Below are 25,498 nucleotides of genomic sequence, written 5' to 3' on the forward strand. Positions count from 1 at the left end.
TTATTCATTGTAATTGAAAAACCTTTATACAAATTAACTAAAACACAAAGACAATATCCAAATTAAGAAATTAGAAATAAATACATGGACATAACAACTGAGTAAATCCAGAGAATCCTAAGGACATAGTTTAAAAATCTGTACTAGACCAAATTGTAAAATCTAAAAGAAATGGATAATTTTCTTGAGACATACCACTTACAAATGCTAAATAAAGATTAGACAAGCAATTTAAACCGATATATAACCCCTCGTGAAATAGGACCAAACCAAACTAAAAAGAAAAAGCTCAAGACCAGACAGATTTAGAACAGAATTCTATGATAATTTCAAAGAAGTCTTAATACCAATATTCCACATGCTATTCCACAAAATAGAAAAAGAGGTAATATTGTGAAATATATTTTCTGAGACCACAGTTACTCTGACAAACTAAATAAAAACCCAACAAAGAAAGAAAATCATAGACCAATTTCCCTTGTAAAAATAGGGTGCAAATTACTAAATAAAACACTTGCAAAATGAATCCATGAACACTTCAAAGAATCATTCACTATGATCATATAGGCCCCATACAAGAGATGCAGGGATGCTCCAATATATGTAAATCAATAAATGTAATCTACCATATAAACAAAAACAAAAACTACATGTTTATCTCATTATGTGTGCAATAAATGCTGCCTGGAAAAAATAAAAAGAGATTTAAGGTGAAAAGAGAGACAGGAATTTGAGCACCACTAGAAATTTTTAGAAAACCCTCCTTCCATGTTGGAAATATAAACAGAAGGATTCTGTGTTTCTTCTAAGAGTCCACACAAGATCAACTAAGTATTTCAAAAAGGAACTGTTTATTTCGCACTTGAAATAATAAATATAGAAATGCATGGTCAAGAACTGAGACCTCACACATTCTGTGTGTCCTGCTGTTTTGAGTGCACATAGACAAGAAGCTAACTGTGCTGAGGCAATATCAGCATCTGGCCCCACAGGACACCACCTTCCTGTGTCTCAGTGAGTCCTTAATGGAAGTAGGTTACCAAGGTAGTCTGGGCTCCCACAAAAGCTAGACTGTCTCTGAACAGGAAGACTGGCTCATTTTGTGAAGGCCAAGGATAATCTAATCTCCTTAGCATTCTGCTAATGACTGTCACTGTGTCAGGAGCTGTGGGGATTGGCTGTCTCTATTCAACCCATGACATACTGTCTGGGTTTCATGATGAATGAAAATTCAGGAAAGGAGAGACTGAGGGACTGAAACTGAATGGAGAACCTCAAGACTGTGCTTACTTTGAAAAGAAAAGTGTGTTGTGAATATACAGATAGACATATGATAGTTAGAGCTATTTAAAAAAATAACAGGCACACAGAATAACAAACAGAAGTAAACAGATGATGAGTAGAAGAAAATGTGTGAAAACAAATGCTTGAAAGATAGATTAATAAATCACAAATATATAAATGATTGACTGACATGAGATCTCAAGTGCAGGAATTAAAGGTGTGTGTCATCATGCCTGCCTCTGTTCTCCAGTGTGGCATTGAACTCACAGAGATCCGGATGGATCTCTACCTCCAGAATGCTAGGATTAAAGGCATGTGCTACCACTGCCTAACCTCTATGTGTAGTATAGTGGCTGTTCTGTTCTCTGACCCCCAGATAAGTTTATTGGGGTGCATAATATATCAACCACAAAATATAAAGGCAATATTCTGAGGGCACAGTTATCCTGATACACAAACTAAACTATGGCCCTTCAAGGTAATGGTAAAAGTGGGGATTTCTTTTAGCCTTCTATGATAACACACACCCATTAAAATATGTGTGAATGTGTATATGTGAGTTCTGGTGCGAGAAGAGAGCATTGATTGGATTCCCAGGAGCTGGAGTCTCAGGTAGTTGTGAGTCTGCTGTGTGGGCATTGGGTACTGAAGTCGGGTCCTCTGCAAATGCAGAACACACTCTTTTGTAAAGATTTTTTTCATTTATGGTGGAGCAGAGCATACATATGCTGAGGTGTGAATGTGTGGATCACATAATAACTTATAGGAATCAATTCTCTTCTCCCATCATGTGGGTTCCAGGGCTCCAACGCAGGTTGTCAGGTCTATACCCATTGAACCATCTCACTGGCCCATTGTCTTAGTTCGGGTTTCTATTGCTGTGAAGAGACATTATGACCATGGTAACTCTCATAAAGGAAAACATTTAATTGGATGGCTTACAGTCCAATGGTTTAGTCCATTATCATCATAGCCAGACATGGCAGCATATAGGCAGACACATTGCTGGAGAAAGAGCTGAGAGTATTCTACCTTTTGAGCCACAGGCAACAGGAAGCAACTGTGTCATCCTGAGCATAGCTTGAACAAAGGTGACCTCAAAGCCCACCTTCACAGTAACATGCTTCCTCCAACAAGGCCACACTTCTTAGTAGTGCCACTCCCTATGAGCTCATGGGGGCCAATTACATTTAAACTAGCATACCCACTATGACTTTTGGATGAGTCTACAGTACTAGATGTAAATTCCCTCCTGGAGAGTGGGCATCAAGTCCAATCCAAAAGTGGTTAGTGACCCTTTCTGCTCATTAGCTTCTGTTGTCAATTTAAGTCAGTTCAATTATCTGAGGGATCCTCATTGGGGGTTTGCCTCAATCTGATTGGTTTGTGGGCAAGTCTTTGGGGTCATTTTCTTGGTTGCTAATTGATGTAGGAGGACCCAGCCCACTATGGGCAGTGCTACCCCTAAGCAGGTGTGCTGTGGAATGTTCTGTATGTGCTGTGGGAGCCCGTTCCCAGGTTCCTCATGGCTTTACCCAGCAGGTCCGCATAGAGGATGATTAGGACCATGGGTCTGAGTGCAGGTGTCTGAGATGGTCTGCACTTGGCTGTGCTGGGGGATGGACTGTATGGCAAATTGCTCTGATTGGTCAATGAATAAAACCTGATTGGCCATGGCTAGGCAGGAAGTATAGGCAGGACTAACAGAGAGGAGAAATAAAAGGACAGGAAGGCAGAAGGGGTCACTGTCAGGTGCCCGCCAGGACAAGCAGCATGTGAAAATGCTGGTAAGCCACGAGCTAAGTGACAAGGTATAGATTTGTGGAAATGGGTTAACTTAAGCTAGGGGAACAGTTAGCAAGAAGCCTGCCATGGCCATACAGTTTGTAACCAAGACAAGTCTCTGTGTTTACTTGGTTGGGTCTGAGTGGCTGTGGGACTGGTGGGTGACAAAGATTTGTCCTGACTGTAGGCCAGACAGGAAAACTCTAGCTACACAGGTGGGCCTGAGTTGTATACAAATGCTGACTGAGCGAGCAGTAGGCAGAGGGAGCAAGACAATAAACATCATTCCTCCATAGTTTCTGTTTCAACTTTCTGTCTTGCTGGAGTTCTCCCCTGATTTTCCTCACTGATGTATCATGACCTGACATGTAAACTATATAAACCCTTTTCTCTTCTGACTTGGTTTTGGTCATGACATTTATCACAGCAATAGAAAATGAACTAAGGCACTCTCATAACAGACCTTCTATTATCAAATCAATGGGTTCATCTAGCCTGCCTTGTCAGTATTGTTGCCCATAGGGTCCATGCTTAACTCTTCATGACATTTCTCCCTCAGTATCCTGCATAGAACCATCCGGAACTGTGAAGGTTAGCAAAAAGTGAGGAATCTTCTGACCCAAGTCCAATTGGGATTCTCTATCACCTGTGACCCAAGCTCTTGGTGTCTTCAGAAGTTGGATCTTTTTTATTATTTTTATGTAAATAATTTTTCATTTATTTTAGATTCTGACCTTAGTTTCCCCTCCCTCCTCTTCTCCCATCCCCCGACTTCCAATCTACCCCTTCCACTCCCCTAAATGTCTGAGTGAAAGTTCCAACCCCATATACTTAATATTCTTTACCAAGATCCTCATATATACATTTATTGTGTTCTGTTGTTTCACTTCATTGTTGAGTGGTTGACATAGACATTTCTGATAATGTTTAATAGGTACAAATTGACAAGTTGTTTTGCATATTTTCAGACTTTTTTATTTTAGCAGGCTCTTTTCTGGTTCTACAGCACTAGTTATATATTTCAGTAGGGCATATTATACTCTCAATAATGAACCTAGATAGGAAACATCAATATATTTATGATGTGCTTCTAGAAGATTCTGTCAGAGGCCAAGAAGCTGCAAAACACTGCAAAGAATTAGGAACATTTGAAATGAGACTGAGTATTTGCCACACAAATCCTGGGATAGTAGTATGCATTTATAATATTTATTATCTGCTATATTTTGTTACATTTTAAGATTTCTTATATGTTTATCTACATTTCTAAACTTCAAGTTTTTTATTAATGTATTTTTTCAAATAAAGTATAATTAAACCATTTTTCCTTCCCTTATACCTCTCAACCTCTCATATACAACATCTTTATTTTTAATTACTCTTTTTTTTTTTCGAGACAGGGTTACTTTGTGTAGATTTGGTGCCTGTCTTGAATCTCACTCTGTAGACAAGGATGGCCTCAAACTCACAGAGATCTGCTTGGCTCTACCTCCCAAATGCTGGGATTAAAAGTGTGTACCACCATTGCCCAACCTTAATTACCTTTTTATATCTACATAAATTTTATAAATAAAACCAGATTAATGTGTATAATGTCATTTATATTTACATAATTTTAAGGCTAACTACATTTCTAGCAGACGCAATATCATATCAAACATCTTCTTCCTCTGGTTATTACAATCTTTCCCTTGCATGGTGTTACCTGAGCCTTAGATGCAGGGGTTCTGTTGTAACAGATCAGCTAGTCCTGGACATAACATAATCATCTGTTCTATTTTTTGTTTTGTTTTTTGTATTGGTGTTTGTTTAATGCTATTCAAAGGGTTTTTTCCTTCTGAAGTGAGAGCTACATTTATATGTCTCTACAATAAAAATAGTTAGACACTTAAAATGCAATTAGGGATTATACTTGTTTTGAGTTTTGTTGCAAATTGGTAAATATGATGTTATATGCATTCTTTTATCTGAAGTCATCCAGTTTGATCAAAACTATTTGTTGAAGACACTGTCTTTTTTTCAATGAATGTTTCAGATTTCTTTAGCAAAGATCAGATATACATAAATGTCTGGAATTCTGTCTGTGTCTTCATTTTGATTTCATTGATGAACTTGTCTGTCTTTGTACCAATACAGCAGTGTGTTTATTAATATATCTCTATAGTATAACTTGAAATTGGGAATGAGACCTTTAGTCATTCTTTTATTGTTCATAGGAGTTTAGCTATCTTGTTATTTTGTGTGTATGTTTGCATTAAAGCTGAAACTGTCTTCTTAAGATCTGTGTAGCACTGTCATGGAATTCTGATGGGATTGCATAGATGGGATTCTATATATTACTTTGGTAGGATGCCATTTTTATTATGCTATTCTTACTGATACACAAGCATAAGGGATTCTCTACCTTTTGATATTCAACTTCTTAAAAACAAATTTCAAATAAAGCAACAACATACTTGCTTTGTTTGACTGATTCTTTAAAAGAAGTAGAATTTTATTATTTTAAATAACTACATGATTTATTAAGAAAATGAATAACTATAGCCTGACACTGGATTAATGGCAGCATTTGACTGATTGTTCTTATAACATGAATAATTATTGAACATGTTGCATAGAACACCAGTGGAAACACTGAGTCTTGGATTTAAAAAGCAAAAGAACACATCAAAAGTTTGAGTACAATAATCAAATTGGATGATTTTGAATAAAGACAGTGGGTACAAGATGCAACTCAATTGTAGTCATGGTCAATGTTGATGCTGAAAAGCTAAAATCTGAAAAATTTTCAAAAAGATAGGGTCCTCAAAGGCAATGGTAAAAGGGGAGAATTTTTTAGCCTGGTATGAGAACACAAACCTTTAATCCAAGGACTTGGGAGGCAGATGCTAGTGAGGATTTGAATTCAAAGCCAGCCTGGTATATAAAGTTCATTCCAGTATAAATAGAGCTACAGAGACAGCCTGTCAAACAAAAAATAATGAACCTGTCGGTGAGGGCGGATGTTTCTGTTATTAAGCTTTCCGTGCTGTGGTCAGGTAGATGCCTCAAGCCTCTTACAACACCCAATATGTTTTATTCTGGTTCTGCCTCTTGTCAGCCAAAGCTGCACCATGCTGTCTGTGCTCCTAAACCTGATCTGTACTGGTGAGTCCTGCTGGGAATAGATGGTGTGGAATAAGAGGGTGGAAAGATCCTCCTGGGAGACTGAATCTGTCTACAGCAGAAACACTGGCCTCCATGTTTTATATTAGTACATGAGTTCATCCTACCTAAGTAAGCTCTGATTCTAATGTACAGAGATCCAACAGGACAGGGATGTCAGATGGCTAGGCTACTGGAAAAACAAAGATCATTCATCATGAGTTTTTCTTCCCAGGCCTCTTCCTAATACTGAAGACATTGGCACAAGCAGGTGAGTCTGTCCTTAAAACCTTGAGATACTATATATCATATAAATAGATAGGTTTCATTCTAACGGGAGAGCAGGTATCACAGGGTGTTAGCTGGTGGCTTCTGTGAGTGACTTGTTGGTGAGTGTTTTGAATTTCACAATTAAGACCCTGGAAACCTGCCTATCAGTCAGTTCTTTCCCAGATTGTCCCAGACATTGCCCTTGGCTGGGTCAGGCATCAACTTTGACTGGATGAAATTTTATTTTTTGGTTTTTCAATACAGGGTTTCTCTGTGTTACCTTGGCTATCCTAGAATTTACTTTGTAGACCAGGACAGCCATGAACTCAGATATTCACCTGCCTCTGCCTCTCAAGTTCTGCAATTAAAAGTTTGGTCCACAGCACCTGCTGGATGATCATTTTTTAAAATGTATCTTCTACACTGCCACAGTCCCCACCTGATCACCTCCACATGTACTGAGATTTTAATGTTATGATTTATGACTTTTTAGATATATATGTCACTGGACAAATTACTATGGGATTATTTTGTCTTTAAACATCTGTGCTACAGAGATAGTTTGTGTACCATCACCACATTATTGTAACATCTAATTTTGTTTTGCTTTAGTGAGCTAATTTTACTTTTTCTACACGACAATATTTTCATGTAACTCATTATCAGCCTTTTCTTTCAGTTTCAAAAACACCACAGCATTTCCTGAGCTTATTGTGATGAACTTTATCTGCTACTGTATTTCTGAGAAGATCTGTATGTGCTTCATTTCTGAACAACACTGTTGCTGACATTTGTAGGCAGTGTCTTTCTTTTTCCACTATCTGGTCATCCTGTTCTCTTGTGTCCTGTAGATATTTGCTCAGAAGACTGCCATTAGCTGTACTAGAAATGCCTCATATGTTCTTTGCTTCTTTTGTCATTCTGATATCAGAATCTCTTACGATAATTATACATTCTGTGATCTTGATTATTTGGTGTGAATTTGTTTCATGTCATTTGCCCATCTTGGACCTGACCTTATTCTTTTTTGTTATGTTTCAAGAATGTTGTATAGTTTTTTTCTGCTTATTTTTTTTTAGCTAATTTTTATGTCTTTTTGTAAACGTTTTACAAATTCTTTGAGAATTTCATACAATATTTACATAATATTCAAACAGCTCCGTAAACTCATTCTAGGCATCACCACCATGATCCCCGCAAGTAAACTTCAACATTCCTCTATACTTGGTTAAATTTTTCTGACTTATAATTTGGGATTTGGATAGTGTTAAAATATCTGGTCATTCTTCTCATTGTATTTTTATTCAATTTCTATATTTACCTCTCAGATTATAAAGGGCCCAATCTAAGCTCACTCATTCTCCTATTTTACCATGAAGTATACTATTGAAATGCTCTCTTAGCTTTTAAAGTTTGTATTCATTTGATGAGTGTGTGTGTGTGTGTGTGTGTACATATACTATTTCACAAGTGTGGAGGTCAGAGGAAAACCTACGGGATCAGGTTTCTCCTCTCCCCATTTGGGTCCCAGTAATTGGTTTTCAGAATCAGGCTTGGCAGCAATAGCCATTACCTACATATACATCAAGCTGGTCCATAAAGTTCTCCAATTCAGTAGGTGTATTCTTTGTCTATGGGGGTGGTTTTCAAAGTTTTTATATTGTTTGATGATTCTTTTAAAAAATTCATAACATTTGCAACCCAGAGATTTTTTTCATAGTTAGACCACATCTCTTTTCTTTAATAAAATATGTTTTTCTATGTAAATTATTATTTTTGAGACTTTCATACATGAGTACTATACATTCATCATTTCCACCCCTTGGCATGTACCCAAACAACCTAACATCCTATGCTATGGATGCTTGTTCCATCATGTTCTTTGCTACTCTATTCTCAGTAGTTAGGACAAGGTAGTAACCTGAATGTTCTTCAGCTGATGAATGGATAGTGAAAATGTATCACATGTACACTGTGGAATACTATTCAATAATAAATAACAATGAAATTTAGTGAGAACATAGATGGAACTAGGAAATATTATACTGGTCAAAGCAATACAGATTGAGAAAAACAAATGGCATATTTTCTCTTTTGTCTGTAGTTCATAGCTCCAAAGTTTTATTCATGCGGGGTGCTTTTTGGTAATAAATGGCAGGAATTTTTTTTTTTCCATCACAGGCAATTTATTTTGTTCTATTCATTCACAGTTAATACAGAAAATACTTGGAAACATTTCCATATAATGTTTGACACAGAAATCATCAAATAGAAGTATACAATGTTGACAGGAGGCAGTACATTTATAATTTATAACCCCAAATGTATTTATAAATTAGAAATGGAAAGATCTACAAATGAAATTATGAAGGTTCACCAAAGTCATTTAATCTGTCAGTTTCTCATTCATTTTTATGTCTTAATAATATTCTATTGTATGAATAAGCCACATTTTATTTCTCTCCAGTATTTGATAGCTATTTGAGTTGTTTTAACTTTTTTACTATTAGCAACACACTGCTGTAAACCTTCATGTACATGTTTCATAGGTGCACATTTTCAGTAGTTTGAGGATATATTCCTAAGGGTAGAATTGTTGAGTAACAGAGTAACAATGTTTTGCATTTTGACCAACCACCAAACTGTTTTGCCAAAGTGGCACACCATTTTACAATCTCACCAAATCCTTGTTTTTAAGGCTCTGATTTTTGTACAAAAGCATTCAATCATTCTGTCAGACCAAACCAGGAAAAGTAAGCTATAGTTCAGAGCTGTTCTATTCCATTTACTATGCAAAGCCATTCTTGGCGTTTGCAACTCTCAGCCCTTTTGAGTATTCTTGCAGTGTTCACCTTTTCCTCCACCACTTTTTTTTTCTTCTTTTTTTTTTCTGGTTTATTTCTATCTATTACAAATGTATAAAAAATCCTCCATCAACCCTGCCGATAGAAGCAGAACCTTGAGAAATATACCTTTGGTTTGCCTCAGAAAAGGAACACATATTGCACTGTAAAGTTTATAAAATTGGCGCAAAACATTGTGGTAATGTTACAATACCAGTTTTAAGAGTTCAGTGACTAATGGGGAGCCGATGGGATACATGCAGAACTGTGAAAGCGATCTCACTTAGCCAGCTGTACACGTAGACTGTAAATCTACATTCAGATCAATTCTGAACTAAAACTATCATCTCAGTTTATCTGTTGAGGTCAACCAGGAAACCCTAGAATATACCTTGATTTTTGCAAAAAACAAAATAGTGGGAGGGGTTTCTTCAGCATTTCAGTCCACGAGTAACAGTATCCTAACAGGCAAAGTGTTTTCTCACTGTCAACATAGAATGAACTGCTGCTGGAGGTCAACTTGGGCTTTAATTTGCATTAGTACTTACATGCATAGTAGTCCAAGTTGTTGATCTCATGACTTTAAAAAGTAACTCTAAAAAAGTAAAATGGTCCTTCTTGGAAGACTAAAGAAAGACATCCAGCCACAGTTGTAGAGAGTCTCATCAAAACAATATACCCTTTTATGGATTACGCCTCAATTAAAAAAAATAGCCCCAAATAAGAAGCAGCTCTGAAAAAGAAAATATAACTTAAGATATTTGAAAAAAACAAGGTGAATACAGGTTCAAAAATAATTAAGATGCATTTTCTTAAGACTACCTAGAATTAGGCTTTAAAGAATTCTACCATTTCAAGTTTACCACTAGCTACTAGATACCCTTTTACAAACAAGATGTTCACTTTTTTTGTTCCTTTATCGAAAGAAAAATCTACCTTCAGACTATGAGGGTGGTGATGGGGAGGGACTAGAAAACAAAATTCAAACAATCCCATGCAAATATCACATTTTTCAAATGGAAGAACTCCAAACTGCACTAAAATAAAAACTTCCCTTAAAGAGGAAATGAAAAACTCTCTTAAAGAAGAAATAAAAAACTCCTTTAAAGAAATGGAAGAAAAAACGAACAAAAAATGGGAAGAAATCAAATCAAGCCAAGAAAAAGCAATTAAACAGATGAAAGAAACATTCCAAGACCTGAAAAATGAATTTGAGACAATAAAGAAAACACATGCTGAGGGAATGCTGGAAATAGAAATCCTGACTAAACGAACAGGAACTACAGAAACAAGCATAACCAACCAAGAAGAAGAATGCCAACTCAAAGGCACAGAAAATATATTCAACACAATCATAGAAGAAAACTTTCCTAACCTAAAGAAAGAAATACCTATGAAGATACAAGAAGCTTATAGAACACCGAATAGGCTGGATCCAAAAAAAACGTCCCCTCGCCACATAATAATCAAAACACTAAACACACAGAACAAAGAAAAAATATTAAGAGCCGCAAAGGAAAAAGACCAAGTAACATATAAAGGTAAACCCATCAGAATAACACCAGACTACTCAATAAAGACTATGAAAGCTAGAAGATCATGGACAAATCTCATGCAGACACTAAGAGACCATGGATGCCAACCCAGACTATTATACCCAGCAAAACTCTTAATCACCATAGGTGGAATAAACAAAATATTCCAGGATAAAACCAAATTTAATCAATACCTCTCTACAAACCCAGCCCTACAGAAAGCACTAGAAGGGAAAATTCAACCCAAAGAAGCTCAACACATCCATGAAAAATCAAGCAATAGATAATCCCACACCAACATACACCACAGAAGGACAACACAACACAACCACAAAAAATAACAGGAATTAACAATCACTGGTCATTAATATCCATCAATATCAATAGTCTCAACTCACCTATACCTGGAGATCTCTGAGCAGGCTTCAGATTTTGACAGTTGATGAAAGATACGACAAGCATTAATGTGTGGGTGAAAAGCTTGGTGAAATTCTGAGTGAAGTTTTAGTTAAAGTTGGTTGAACTTGGGATTGACTGGGAGGCCAAAGATTTAAAAAGCAGAAGATTCTCTCAAGACACAAGTTGTGTGATAATAGTGTGTTTTGTGTGTGTGAATGACAATTTGTAAATGTTGAATTCTAGGCTTCGACAATCATTGTCAGTGCAGATCAAGCTGATGTTGAGAAAGATGCATCACAAGCACAGGCTGGAGGCTGGGGGCTAGATGGTTTTGAGGAAGAGGTCTTGGTGGACTCTTTCATGGAGCAAAGGGAAGCAATGCCTTCTGGGAAATGAGCTAAGTTTTAATCTAGTCTTTAAGATTAGAAGTCGAAAACAAAAATATTAAGGAAAGGAAAACCTAACTGATCTTTGAAGTATTGTTATGTGGAATTGAGTGGGACTTTTGAGGCCTTTCTTCCAGAGAACAGGGACTTGGTTGTCAGGCCTATGTTAGGCCTAAACCTTGGTGCCATGTAGTTGTACTTAAATCATTTCAATGGAAAGTGTCTTAGTGATTGGAACTTCTAGTGCAGTTAGGAATTATTTTTTATTCTTCTCTCATATATCATGTCCTGACCACCATTTCTGCTACATACTCTCGTCCCAGCTCCCTCTTCCCTTTTTCCCAAGATCAACTCCTCCTTTGTTTCCCTTCAGAAAAGAACAGGCCTCCCAATGGTGTCAACTGAGCACAGGATAACAAGTGACAATAAGAGTAGATTCACACTCTCAAGCCAAGGCTGAACAAGACAACCCCGTAGGAGGAACAAGGGCCCACATGTAGGTCCAAGAGTCATAACACAACAACACCCACTTCTCAGAGTCCCAGAAGAACACCAAGCTACACAACCATAACATATATGCAGAGGTTCCCTGATGGTCTCTTCAGTCTCTGTAACTGAAGGCTATGAGCCTGGCTTAGTTGAAGCCTTTGGTCATGTTCTGATGATGCCCTTGACCACTCTGGCTCCTATAATCCTTCCCCTCTCTTCCTTGGGCTTCCTGGAGCACTGCCTAATGTTTGGCTGTGGATTGCTGCATCTGCTCCCATCTGTTGATGTATCTGGTCTGATGCTGAGGTCTTTGATCCATTTGGACTTTAGTTTTGCATTATTTTACATGTAGTAATCCAATTAGACCACCACCATCTGTTGAAGATGATTTCTTTTTTTCCCTTGTATATTTCTGTCTTCTTTCTCAAAAATCTAGCTTTGCAGATTGACATTTGGGTCTTCAATTCAGTTCGATTAACCAACCTCTCTGTTTTAAAATCAATACATTATGGATTTTATTATTATAGCTCTGCCATGCAGCTTGAAATCAAGGATGGTGATACCTCTGGAAGTCTGCTTATTTTTCAATATTGTTTTAGCTACCCTGGGTTTTTTTTCCACATGAAGTTGAGTATTGTTCTTTCAAGGTATATAAACAATTGTGTTGGAGTTTGAAGGAGATTTCACGGAATTTGTAGATTGCTTTTTGTACCATGGCCATATTTACTATGTTGGTTTTACTAATTTCTGAGTATGGGAGATGTTTTCAACTTCTGATATTGATTTCAGTTTCCTTCTTTAAAAACTTGAAGTTATTGACATACAAGTCTTTCATTTACTTGGTTAGAGTTATTCCAAAGCTATTTTATATTATTTGTGACTATTGTGAAGGTTGTTGTATCTCTAATTTCTTTCTTAGCCTGTTTATCATTTGTATATATAAGGGCTACTGATTGTTTTTAGATAATCTTGTATTTTGCCACTTAGCTGAAGGTAACTTTTGGCTGTAGGAGTTCCCTGGTAGAATATTTTTGTATTGTTTTTGTATACTATAATGTCATTTGCAAATGATGATACTTTGACTTCTTTTTAATTTGTATCTACTGGATTTCATTCAGGTCTGTCATTACTGAATCTAGAATTTGAAGTACTAGATAGCATACATACAGAGAAAGTAGATAGCCTTGTGTTTTTCCTGATTTTCTTGGAATTAGAGTTTAGAGTTTCACTCCTTTTAGTTTGATATTGACTATAGGCTTTCTGTATATTGCTTTTGTTATATTTAAGTACATTCCTTGTATCGCTAATATTCCTTTACCATAAAGCTATGTTAAATTTTTTTCAAAGGCTTTTTCAGCATCTAATGAGGAAATTATGTGTTTTTTTTCCTTTCAGGTTGCATACTATAGATTACATTGATAAATTTTCATATGTTGAAACAGCCCTACATCTCTGTGATGGAGCCTACATGATCATGGTGGATGATCTTTTTGATGTGTTCTTGGATGAATATTCTGAGTATTTATTTGAATAATTTGCATTAACGTTCATGAGGGAAATTGGTCTGTAATTGTATTTTTATAGTATCTTGGTGTGGTTTGAGTATTAGGGTGACTGTGGACTCATTAAATAAGGTATTGTTGCTTCTGTTTCTAGGAATAATTTATGGAATATTGGCATTAGCTCTCCTTAAATCTGGAAGAATTCTTCTCTAGAATCTATTGGCCCTGTACTTTTATCTTCGGGAAAATTTTATTCACAGCTTCTGTTTCCTTGGAGGTTATAGGTCTATTTAAATTGCTTATCTGATCTTGATCCTACTTTGGAAAGTGGTAGCTATTGAGAAAAATTTCCATTTCATTTAGATTTTCCAATTTTGTATTAGAGGTTCTTAAAGTATGCCCTGACTATGCTTTGGTATATTTGGTGTCTATTGTTATGTCCCACTTTCATTTCTGATTTTGTTAATTCGATATTCTCTCCCTGCCTTTTAGTTAGTTTGGATAAGGCAGTGTCCATACTGTTGATTTTCTTAAAGAACCAACTCTTGTTTTTATTGATTCTTTATATTGCTCTTTTTGTTTCTCCTTTATTGATTTCAGCCCTCAGTTAGATTATTTCCTACTGTTTTTGATGTGTTTGTTTTATTCTGTTCTAGATCTCTCAGGTGTGCTGTTAAGTTACTAATATGAGACCTCTTCAATTTATTTATGTAGGCAGTTAGTGTTATGAACTTTTCTCTTAGCATTAATCTCATTGTGTCCCATAAGTTTGTGTATGCCATACATTCATTTTCATTGAATTCTATAAAGCCTTTACTTTCTTATTTCTGTCTTGATCCAATTTTCATTCAGTAGAGGATTCTTAAGTCTCCATGATTTTGTAGGCTGTCTTTTGTTTCTGTTTCCTAGAATTCCAGCTTCAATCTGTAGTGGTCTGATATGATACAGGGATAATTTTTATTTACTTGTATATGTTGAGACTTGCTCTGAGACCTACCTCCACAGCAACTCACTTCGTCCAACAAGACATCTACCTCAATAAGGCCACTCCTCCTAATAGTCCCACTCCCTCTGAGGCCACTGCCTTTCAAATCACCATAGAAGTTTATTTTGTTAGATATTAGAAAGGCTAAACCAGCTTGATTCTTGTATCTATTTGCTTAGAAATTCTTTTTCCACTGCTTTACTATGAGGTGATTAGGTAATGTTTATCTTTGATGCTAAGGGTATTTCTTGTATACAACAGAAGGATGGGTCCTGTTTTTATACCATTCTGATAGTCTGGGCGTTTTTATTAGATTGAGTCTATTGATATTGAAAAATACTAATGACCAATGATTGTTAATTCCTGTTATTTTGGTGGTGGTAGTGATCTGCTCTCTCTCTCTCTCTCTCTCTCTCTCTCTCTCTCTCTCTCTCTCTCTCTCTCTCTCTCTCTCTCTCTCTCTCTCTCTCTCTCTCTCTCTCTCTCTCTCTTTCTCTCTCTCTCTAGCTCTCTCTCTCTCCTCTCTTTCTTCCTTTTTTTTTTTTGGTTTTTCGAGACAGCGTTTCTCTCTGTAGTTTTGGTACCTGTCCTGGATCTCACTCTGTAGACCAAGCTGGCCTCAAACTCACACCGATCCACCTGGCTCTGCCTTCCAAGTGCTGGGATTAAAGTCATGAGCCACCACTGCTCTGCTTCTCCTCCCTTTTTTTTCTCTGCATGTGTGTGGGTGGGTGGGCACAACATGAACATGGATGTTCTTCCACTGTTTGCTTTTATTAGTATGAGATTATTTATTTTTTATTTTTTCATGGGTGTAGTTAATCTCACTAGGTTGAAGTTGTCTTTCTACTATCTGCTGGAGGGCTGGATCTGTAGATATTGTTTGAATTTGACTTTATCATGGAATACCTTGTTTTTCCATCTATGGTGACTGAAGGCTTTACTGGATGGTAGGACAAGAAGGGAAGGCAGTTGAAATGGCCTACTCTGGTAATCAGATTGGTGAATACCCTAAATGTCATCCTAGAACCCTCATCCAGTAACTGGTGGAAGCAGATGCAGAGATCCACGCATGGGCACCAATCTGAGCTCCAGGGGTCCAGTCAATGAGAGAGAGGAGAGATTCTATGAGTGAGGGACATCAAAATCATGTTGGGAAAACATACAGAAATGTCCAGGTCAAACTAGTGGGAACTCATGAACTGTGGGCCAATAGCTGTGGAGCCCCAAGGCACTGTACTTGGCTCTCTGCTTAGCTGAGACAGTTGTTTAGCTTGAACTGTTTAGGGGGCATCCCTAGCAGTGAGATCTGGATCTGTCCCTGGTGTATGAGCAGGTTTTTTGAAGACCAGTGCCTATGGTGGGACATCCTGCACAGACTTGGTGCAGGGAGCTGGGCTTGGGCTTGCCTCAAGTGAATGTAGCAGGCTCTGCTGAATCCCTATGGGAGGCCTTGCCTTGGAGGAGGTGGGAATGTTGGGTGGTTGAGGGGAAGGCTGGGGAGCTGAAGGAGGAAGGACAGGGTGACCTTTGGTTGGTATGTAAAATGAATAGAAAATTTCTTAACAAGAAAAAAAGAAAAAAGAAGGAGAGGCAGCATACTGAGTCTATGGAAGCTGAACCTACTGAGTTGGAGAGATACACATGCTGGAGGGCAGCCTATCTGTTCTTCATGCTTGTGTGACCTTCACATGATCTTCTGACTGTTCTGGACTATCCATGGGCAGCAGATATCTGCCCAGGTTTTGTTGGTGGTTTCTTATACTTCTGTAACTTAATTCAAAACACTCTGGGAATTATTCATCATGGGATTTATAGGTCTCCCTTTCTTTTTTGTTTTCTTCTTAAGCCTCACCATTGTTCTGTGTAATGCTTTACTTCTCTGATTTTAATGCTTATGCTCTTACACATGGGTGCCTGTGCACTAATAATGAACTCCTCTGTCATTTATAGGAGTTCACTGTTGGTAAACAGACCTTTCCTATTTAGTATAACTAGGGCCATTAGTCAGGTCAACTAGTTGCAACCATGGGCAGGCTGCAGTTGGTGTCAGCTTCTGTAGTTTGGCTGGGATCCTTCCTGTATTTTGAAATCAGATGCTGTTCCTGGATGTACTTTCTGGTTCTTTAAGAGCCCTGAAAACACTCTGCAATCAGGGACAGTTTCTGGACAGGGTCTATGATGGCTCCTGGCTGGTCAGTGTTGCAAGATGTCTACCATGGATGACGGGAAGTATAGCTTGGAGTCTACCTGGTCTTCACTACAGAGACTAGCTGTTGTCTCATTCCTCAGTAATATCAACCAGGTAGATACATATCAATGACCAACATTCATGTGCTGGCCATCATGAGTCCAAATCCATTCTAATACAAGTAAACAGGTTGTTGAGTTATGCTGTACTGCAAATGCTTCACATACAAGGAGCCATGAAATGATGGGGAAACTATATGTTGGCCTCTAACTTATCACCTTTAGTACAGAAACATGAGCCTGTATAACCTCTGTAATGGAAGATCTTTATGAAAGTACATAAGGAGAAAAGTAGTTCAAAAGGCTCATTCCCCCTGACTTGTTATAGATATTCTCAATTCTGTGGTCCTGGGGGTGATCTCTCCATTGTCCATGAGTTTTGGAATATTCACAATGTACTTCTCATCTGAATATTGTTATATTTCTAGATTGCTGAATCAAGAGTAGTTTTTTTCTGCTACCTTGGTTGAATCAATTCTGATCTATCATCTCACTCATAATAACATTTCCTTCTACACTCCTGGTGTAATTTCTTCTTAGATTACAATGTTCATGATGAAAATTACTTCTTTATTCAATACTCAAAATTCCAAGCTTGGATCTTAGCATGAAAGATATATAATATATATGTGGTAGTTGGAGCATACTTACAGACTTTTACTTAAGGCTTCTGTTGCTGTGAAGAGACACCATGGCCATGGCCATTCTAATAAAGGGAAACATTGGATTGGGGCTGACTTACAGTTCCAAGTTTTAGTCCATTATCATCATGGTAGGAAACCTGGCAGTGTGCAGGCAGAGGTGATATTGGAGAAGGAGAAGAGAGTTCTTCATCTTGATCCACTGGCAGAAGGATACTATTTCACACTGGTAAAAGCTTGAGCATGGGAGACCTCAAAGCCCACCTCCTGAGTGACACACTTCCTCCAACAAGGCCACACCTACTCCAATGAGGCCATGTCTCCTATTAGTGGCATTCCATATGTACCATGCATTCAAACAGGTAAGTCTACGGGGACCATAGCTATTCAAGCCACCACAATCTTTTGCAGCCAACACTTCAAAATGACCCTATTAAGTCTGAAACTTTCTTTGCAGAAATAAAACACATACAAATCTACTCAGCTCATAAATGAAATCCCTGACAGACAAAACAAAGATTGCACCAAAGCACAACGTGGTGACTCCATGGGTTTACTGATGTTATTAATAACAGTGTAGTTTAGGGGTATCTTACAGAAGCAAGGGGTGACTCAAACCTGTACTAAAAGCACAACTCTATATAGGTGCTTATCATGAAAGCCAAAACCCTGGAGCTCTGTGCACAACTTGCAGGCAATTGAACAGGTCTTAGAAATCTCAGTTATAGAGCTCAGCTGGGTAAGTAGCTTACTTTTTCTATAGAGTTGGAAAGGGTCACTGGTGAATCTTGGATGCTTCAGCCTCCCAGGGCATAGAGAGATTGTTTGCTTTCTGATTATCCCAAGCCTCTCAACCTCTCATATTAAAACAGGGATGTTTCAATTCAGAGAAAATTGTTATACAGAAGATCCCAACAGAAGTAAAAATTGGAAGCTCAGCTCTCAGGGATAAAGGAAAATCATTAAATTTTTTTACTGTGTGCATCTCTTTGCAGGTGATCAAGACAAGCCTTTACTCTCTGCTTGGCCAAGCCATGTTGTTCCTCAGGGACATCATGTGGAATTTCAGTGTGACTATCATAGTGACTATGACACACTCAAGTTGTACAAAGAACATGGTAATCCTATTCCTCAGATGCATGGAAGCTCATCCACAGGGAAATTTGTCTTGGGTCCTGTGACACCAGCATATGCAGGAACATACAGATGCTATGGTTTTAATTATCAATCCCCTGATGAAACTTCAGCACACAGTGACCCTCTGAAGATCATAATTTCAGGTCAGAGATGACATTTGTAGTATCTTTTCATTCCCCAAAATATCTCAACCCTGTAATTGTCTGAAAAAGTATTAGTCAGAGGCTTGGATTTATAAGGAATATTCAACATAGAGAAATATATAATGTTCTGGGCATAATATGATACACAAGGTCATGCATTTTTCTAGTCCCTAAGACTTCCTGTGTGTTAAACAAGTGAAGCAAAATTTGGGCTTTAAGATGGAACTCAAATCTTAATAAGTTGACATCAGGATGGGAGAATATCATGAATTCTCCCAGGTTTATAGCACTACAAGAATTGATATAACAAAATAAGGAAAAATTCAGTTGTAGGCAAAACAAATCATCATGAGGGAGACCCTGTGTCACAAACTCTGAACATGGAGGAAGGGTCCAGGTGCCAAGGAATGCATGAGGCTCTAGAAGCTGGAAGGCAAAAAATGGACACTTTCCTAGGGATCAGTAGTTACTATCCCTAAAGATACTTGATTTATGCCATTTGGGCTTTTCTGAATTCTTATCTCCACAACACTTACATTCTTTTTAAGAATCAAATTTGTGGTATTTGTTATGTTAGCATTTGGAAAATAATATGGGAACCCATGTCAAGGGCAAATTAAGAAGCATGGAAGGGATGTTCTGAGAGCAGTAAGTCAGGATGCTAATTCTTCAACATGTTGAAAGGAAACACTGTTCATGATTCTGGATCAGGAATGCCTTACAGAGGTTTGAACCACAGAGAGGGCTGAAGTGTTTCCCTAGTTAATGTGGTCAACACTAATTCCTTTATCCTACCAAGGATTATACCTTATCCAAAGTAGCATCAAAAGGACACATAAAGCAGCCTGATTTGAAGATTGCCATGTTTCCTACACTCTCCAATCTTAGAAAAAGACAATAGTGTCTATGGAAGAAGGGTTCAAAAGACACATTCTCACAACAAGCCAGTGGGAAAATATTGTGCTAATTCTAGGGTCAAAGAAGTGGGAAATGGACACAAAGATGGAGGATTCTGTGTCCAGAGTTGAAACAGACAAGAACAAGTGCCCTGGAGCACTAACAGGGAGCACAGACCAATTGAGGGAGAACCATAGGTCTTCAAGGACACAGAGATTTTGATCAGGTTCATACAATTTCTTTATTTTTAGGAATCCACAAGATGCCTTTCCTTTTGGCCTTACAACCTCTCCTGGTAAATTCAGGAGGGAAGGTGACACTGGAGTGTCGATCAGAGATTATGTTTGACACCTTCATTTTGACTTCACACAAAAAAGGAACAATCAAGGACTCTCTCCAGATTTCTGCTGCAAATCGTCTTGGGAGGTCCCAGGCTAACTTCAAAATAGGTCCTGTGACACCTGACCATGCTGGGACTTACACATGCTATGGTTCTTACAATCCTTCACCAAATGAGTGGTCTGAATCCAGTGACCCCATTGACATAAAAATCACAGGTAAGAGGGTGTTGCCTGCTCATTATTCTCTTTGTGATACAGAAAAATAAATAATCTATACACTAAAATCTGTGGGAGGTCACAAGAAAAATGAGTGTGGGAAATTTACATGAAGCCAACCTTGGTGAGTGTTTTACTGACATAGAGAATGAAAAGAAATACACAAGAACAGACCATTGGTTATAACATAAACCACAGATGCAGGGAGATGCAAAGTAGTCCTAAGTAGAAATAAACAGAAAATGGCGATTGGGTGAGCATGATATGAACCAGAGAGAATGAAGTCTTTCTACTAACATTTAGAAAATTTTTAACTTCTACCTTTACAAGAAGTCTGCCAGTCTACCAGTCTATGATGTGTTATGACCTGAGTCCAAATACTTAGTTGGGCTGGTTCTTAATGAATCCTTATGCCTTCACACAGGTGGCACCCAGGAATTGCTGGGAATTAGTAAACATGGAATTTGTGCTAAGAGAAAAAATACAAAAAGACAGAATCAATCCTAAATGGAAACTTTGAAAATAGAGATGGAAAAATTATAGCAGATATTAAATATTTCAAGACAGAGCTTCTCAGATACATAATATATCTGACTTTCTTGGTAGAATTCTTTTTTTTTGTTTTTTTGAGACAGGGTTTCTCTGTGTAGCTTTGCACCTTTCCTGGAACTCACTTGGTAGCCCAGGCTGGCCTCGAACTCACAGAGATCCACCTGGCTCTACCTCCCAAGTGCTGGGATTAAAGGAGTGTGCCACCACTGCCTGTCCTGGTAGAATTCTTATAGACATAAAACCCCAAAACAAATTCTAAAACAAATGCTTGGGAGGCAAACAATAGATCACACTTGAGCAGTACACAAACTGAGAGGAACAAGAGAGGAGAGATCACCATGGCCACTGTTCAAGAGAAATACAAATGTTTATGAGTTATTCTGTACTTTGAAGAGAGATTAATTAGTGGAAGTTGAGGGACAATTGAGAATAATAGCATTATTATGATTAATGTCCTACATATATAAATATATGTAACAACAATTTCTAAAAACAATTTAAACACATGAAATGATATAACTATTTCAATTTCAAAAACTAAGAAATATTTCTTAAAAAGTATAAAATATATATTATGTATATTGAATGCACATGAATATTTCATAATGATATCAATTGCTAGATAAAATTTATTATGTTATAAAAACATATTTTAAAACACAGATGGAATGAACCAATGAAAATTGAGGCAGAAAATGTAAAAAATCAAAAACTGTCATAAAATATTTGAGTAAGAAGTGATGTCGTAGACTAAATATGATAACATAGAATGGAAGAGAGAAAAGGAAAAAGAGAGAAGAGAGGGAGATGGTGAGAGGCAGGAAGATCACAGAAATGGAATCATGAAGAGGGAACACTGAGCAGTGAATAAACACTAGTAAGAAACTCTATCTATAACTGTCTCTGGCTCTTTTCTTCCAGGTTTATATAAGAAACCTTCTCTGTCAGCCATGGTGGCCCCTGTGGTGATGTCAGGAGAGAATGTGACCTTGTCCTGCATCTCTGACCATCAGTTTGACATGTTCCATCTGTCCAGAGAAGGGGTGCCTCTGGGGCAGGGGCTGCCTGCAATGCAGAGTCACAACAGGACATTCCAAGCCAACTTCCTTCTTGGTCCTGTAATCCAGAAAGGCAACTATAGATGCTATGGCTCTTTCAGTAACTCTTCCCATGTGTGGTCATCCCCAAGTGACCCATGGTACCTTCCTGTCACAGGTAAGAAAGCCTCAAACAGATCCCATGTCTTGTGACTAATGAAATACTAAAACCATGTCTGAGACCCATCCAATTGATAACATAGAGAAAGTATCTTGGGGAACTACAGTGAAGGATTGCTGTGCATGCTAGTGTCATATATGTATATGTGTGTGTAAGATATTTATATATCTACATATGTGTACATATATAAAATATGTATATAGGTGAATATGTGTATGTATATATCTGACACATTATAAGTAAATATGCATATCTGTAGACATACATGTACCAATAATTATCAGAAAAAAGAAGCTATCAACTTAAGTGTGGTATGGGGATATATAAAAGCTTGGTGGAAAGGTAAATGAAAGGGCCTGGAGACAGGAAAGAGAGAAAGAAATGGACACACTTATATTTCAGTTGAAAACCTTTTATAAAAGACATGAAACTTGAGACATGATATCAGATTACAAAATGATAGACAAGGAGCCTCCCAAACACTCCTTATGTGACTGGACCCACACTGGGAGATCTGTGTGTCCAGGCAGATATGGTAACAGGTCAGGACAGACTCAATATGGATGAGGTTCAAATCAGTTTGGGAAGAGCAGAAATGGAGCAGCCCTCCTGAAATCTCACTCACCCAGATCTCCCCACAGCATTCCACTTGCATCATAAAAAGCCATGATACTTTCTCTCTATTATCAATCTAAAGAGAGAGTCTACACCTAGAGGAAAACCACGCAATGCTCCCCTGTGACTCTAAAGGTTCAACACTAAGTGTTTTCATGGGTTCTGGTCACTGTCCAAATTTAAAAAATAAAAAAAGCATTTCATAGAGGAAGGCAGACAGGCTCTTGATGAAGTGTCTTGTAAACTCATCAAGAAAGTGTACTTCCTGTATAGGATTGGATTCCACAACTAGTGAGTAATTGGTCCCTCTTCTCTCCTGTGGAAATTTAGGAACCAAAATCTCCTTGGCTCATTTTTTTGCCTCAGTTCCATCCTGGCTCATTAGTCTTAACATTGTAATCTCCACTCTCTGATTCTTGAACCCTGCAACATTAGAAGTTGTTTAGGAACAGTATGGGAAATATAAGGACTATCTGTCTCGAATTTTTGTACCTAAGACATTCTGTGAGTGAAAAATAGAGTAAATTTTACTCCCTTCTCAGGATCAATGAAGTTCTTCTAGCTCTGTTCCTCATAGAGAGGAGGTGATGGGGCCTGCAAAAGGAATCAAGCAAGCAGAATAGAAGATTTTATATAAAAATACTACTTCTGACAGAATAGCCTTGACTTCGCTTTTTCCCTACAAGAGAATTCAATGTCTAGTTCAAGGTGTTGTAGAAGTAGAAGTTGCAAAGCAGCTTAGCTGAGCACTGGTGTCAATCTCAGATGGAGAAACTGAACACGTGATTTACACATAGGGTCCTGCAGGTTTCTGCCAATGGCAAAATGTAAATATATTCCTGGATTGTGGTCTTCTCCTGGGCCATAGTCAATTTACAAGTAACAACATTTCTAACATTGACTCTCTTCTGAATAGTTATCAGTTGTCTACAGTACCTTGATAGGAGTAGCACTTCATGTTCACCTCCACTGTCTATGCTGGGATTTTCTCTACCTTGAGCTTGCACTGGTCTTGGGGATGCAGCAACATCCTCTTGTGGAGTTTATGTATGCATATGCCCTACTGTGTCCAGAGACATTTTCTCTGTAGTTATCCATAGAATCTTTTTGGAATTTCTTCTTCCATCTCTTTCACAATGATCCCTGAACACATGGAGATGTGATGTAATGGTCTCATTTATGGACACAAATTATAAAATCTCTTATTCTGTGCAACTTGTCCAGTAGTGGCTATCTGTATAATTACCATCTACCATAAATATAAGTTTCTGTACTAAGAATTGAGAAATGAGTGAATATATGGGTCTAATGATAAGTCATTATGACTCAGTATAATACTGTGTCCATTTAGCAAAATAACAGGAGTAGGTTCTCCATCAAGACTCCCATCCTATAGAAACATTATAGTAATTATCCATCAATAAATAAAAATTAAGAAATCTATCAAATTGGAATCCCAAAATGTACCTCTTATTGGGTTCACATCTTCCTCCAGATAACCACTGGAACCTGCATATTCTGATTGGGTTGTCAGTGACCATGATCCTTGTTGTCCTCATCATCCTCCTCCACTGTTATTGTTGTTCTGGCATAAAAAGAAAGTCTCAGGAACAAGCTAGTGAACATCATCTGAGTAGTGTGAGAAACCAAGACCAGAGAAATACAGGTATGTGTTCTTTGTTTACCAAAGGATACTTTCACCAAGACAAGAGAACTGAGGCAGGGTTTTCTAGAGAGGAACCAGAGCCTTGGCTCTTTCCCTCTACTCTCAGAACACTGAGAAATTTCTGAATGAAAATTCAGCATTTTCACATCAATTGCATACACTGATATCTAGGAGAAGGTTTTACGAGAGAGATGGGGGAAAGAGAGATAGAAGAAGAGAGATAATGTTGAAGAGGGAATTATTAAGGTAGATCATGGGTGGGGTGGGACTGTGAATATAGAGAGGCAGAACACATGACTCTGCTTTGAGGAATGTGAGGAACCTTGTGTTTTAACATACATCTAACTAGTACATGGGATATGGAATGAAAGTGCAGTGCTTATTATGTGAGTTTAATTACATCTGTCACCTAAAAATGCAGCCATCATGAACCAAGACTCTGAAGTGAGAGCAACACTGAACAGACAGGTAGGTTCTCCTGAGTCTGCTCTCTTCCATACAGTCTAATATTCCTTTATTAGCTGCAAGTTTGTGTTCACTGCAAACAATATCACTTGATGTTTACCTCTTCCTAGGACCCTGAAAGACAAGAAGTGCAGGAGGTGACATACTTAAAATTTGATCAGATGATCTTCAAACAAATATTGGCCACTCCCAATTCCCAGATTCATAAGGAATTTTCTACTAATCCCAGTTTGTACATGGAAGACAGAAAATGATAAATTGAAATCAAAGATTGTCTGTACCCCCATGAGTTCTCCAAGATCTAAGGAAGTTTACTGTGGAGTCCACAGCCCTTTCTCCAGTAAAGACTTATAGATGTAGTGAAATAGCAGCTGAAATCTGAGACAGAGGTCTCTAACTTTGGGACCATCCTTCATTATTCTCATATGTTTCTCAAGGTAGATTTCCTTTACTTACAAAGTTTATGGCCCCCACAAACCACTCAACAGAAATAAAACTCTAGTATTTAGTCCATGGATCTCTATTTCATTTCATGCTGGAGACCTCTGAAACCTGAGTAGCTATGAATTCTAAACTTACTTGAAGCTGTAACCATGTTGAGTATTTCACAATTCCCAATCAACAAAAACTCACTCTTTTGTAAGTATATATGAGCAATATATTATAACTTTATACAAAATAATGGGTCTTATACAGTTTCTTTTATGTATGTGTATTTTGATCATGTTCATACCT

The 25,498-nt window shown here is 37.7% G+C and overlaps 1 protein-coding gene across 1 annotated transcript; it reads left to right on the top strand.

Moving 5' to 3' along the window:
- Positions 1-17,829: 17,829 nt before the first annotated feature.
- LOC102927802 (killer cell immunoglobulin-like receptor 3DL1) lies at positions 17,830-25,223 on the top strand. Its single transcript, XM_076560608.1, is given in 7 exon segments — positions 17,830-17,875; positions 18,509-18,793; positions 19,942-20,247; positions 21,721-22,014; positions 24,128-24,211; positions 24,675-24,766; positions 24,874-25,223. Coding segments are annotated over 7 exon segments (1,251 nt in total). The 3' UTR covers positions 25,018-25,223.
- Positions 25,224-25,498: the final 275 nt, after the last annotated feature.

This window comes from Peromyscus maniculatus, chromosome 1, assembly GCF_049852395.1.
Source record: "Peromyscus maniculatus bairdii isolate BWxNUB_F1_BW_parent chromosome 1, HU_Pman_BW_mat_3.1, whole genome shotgun sequence".
Taxonomy (NCBI): domain Eukaryota; kingdom Metazoa; phylum Chordata; class Mammalia; order Rodentia; family Cricetidae; genus Peromyscus; species Peromyscus maniculatus.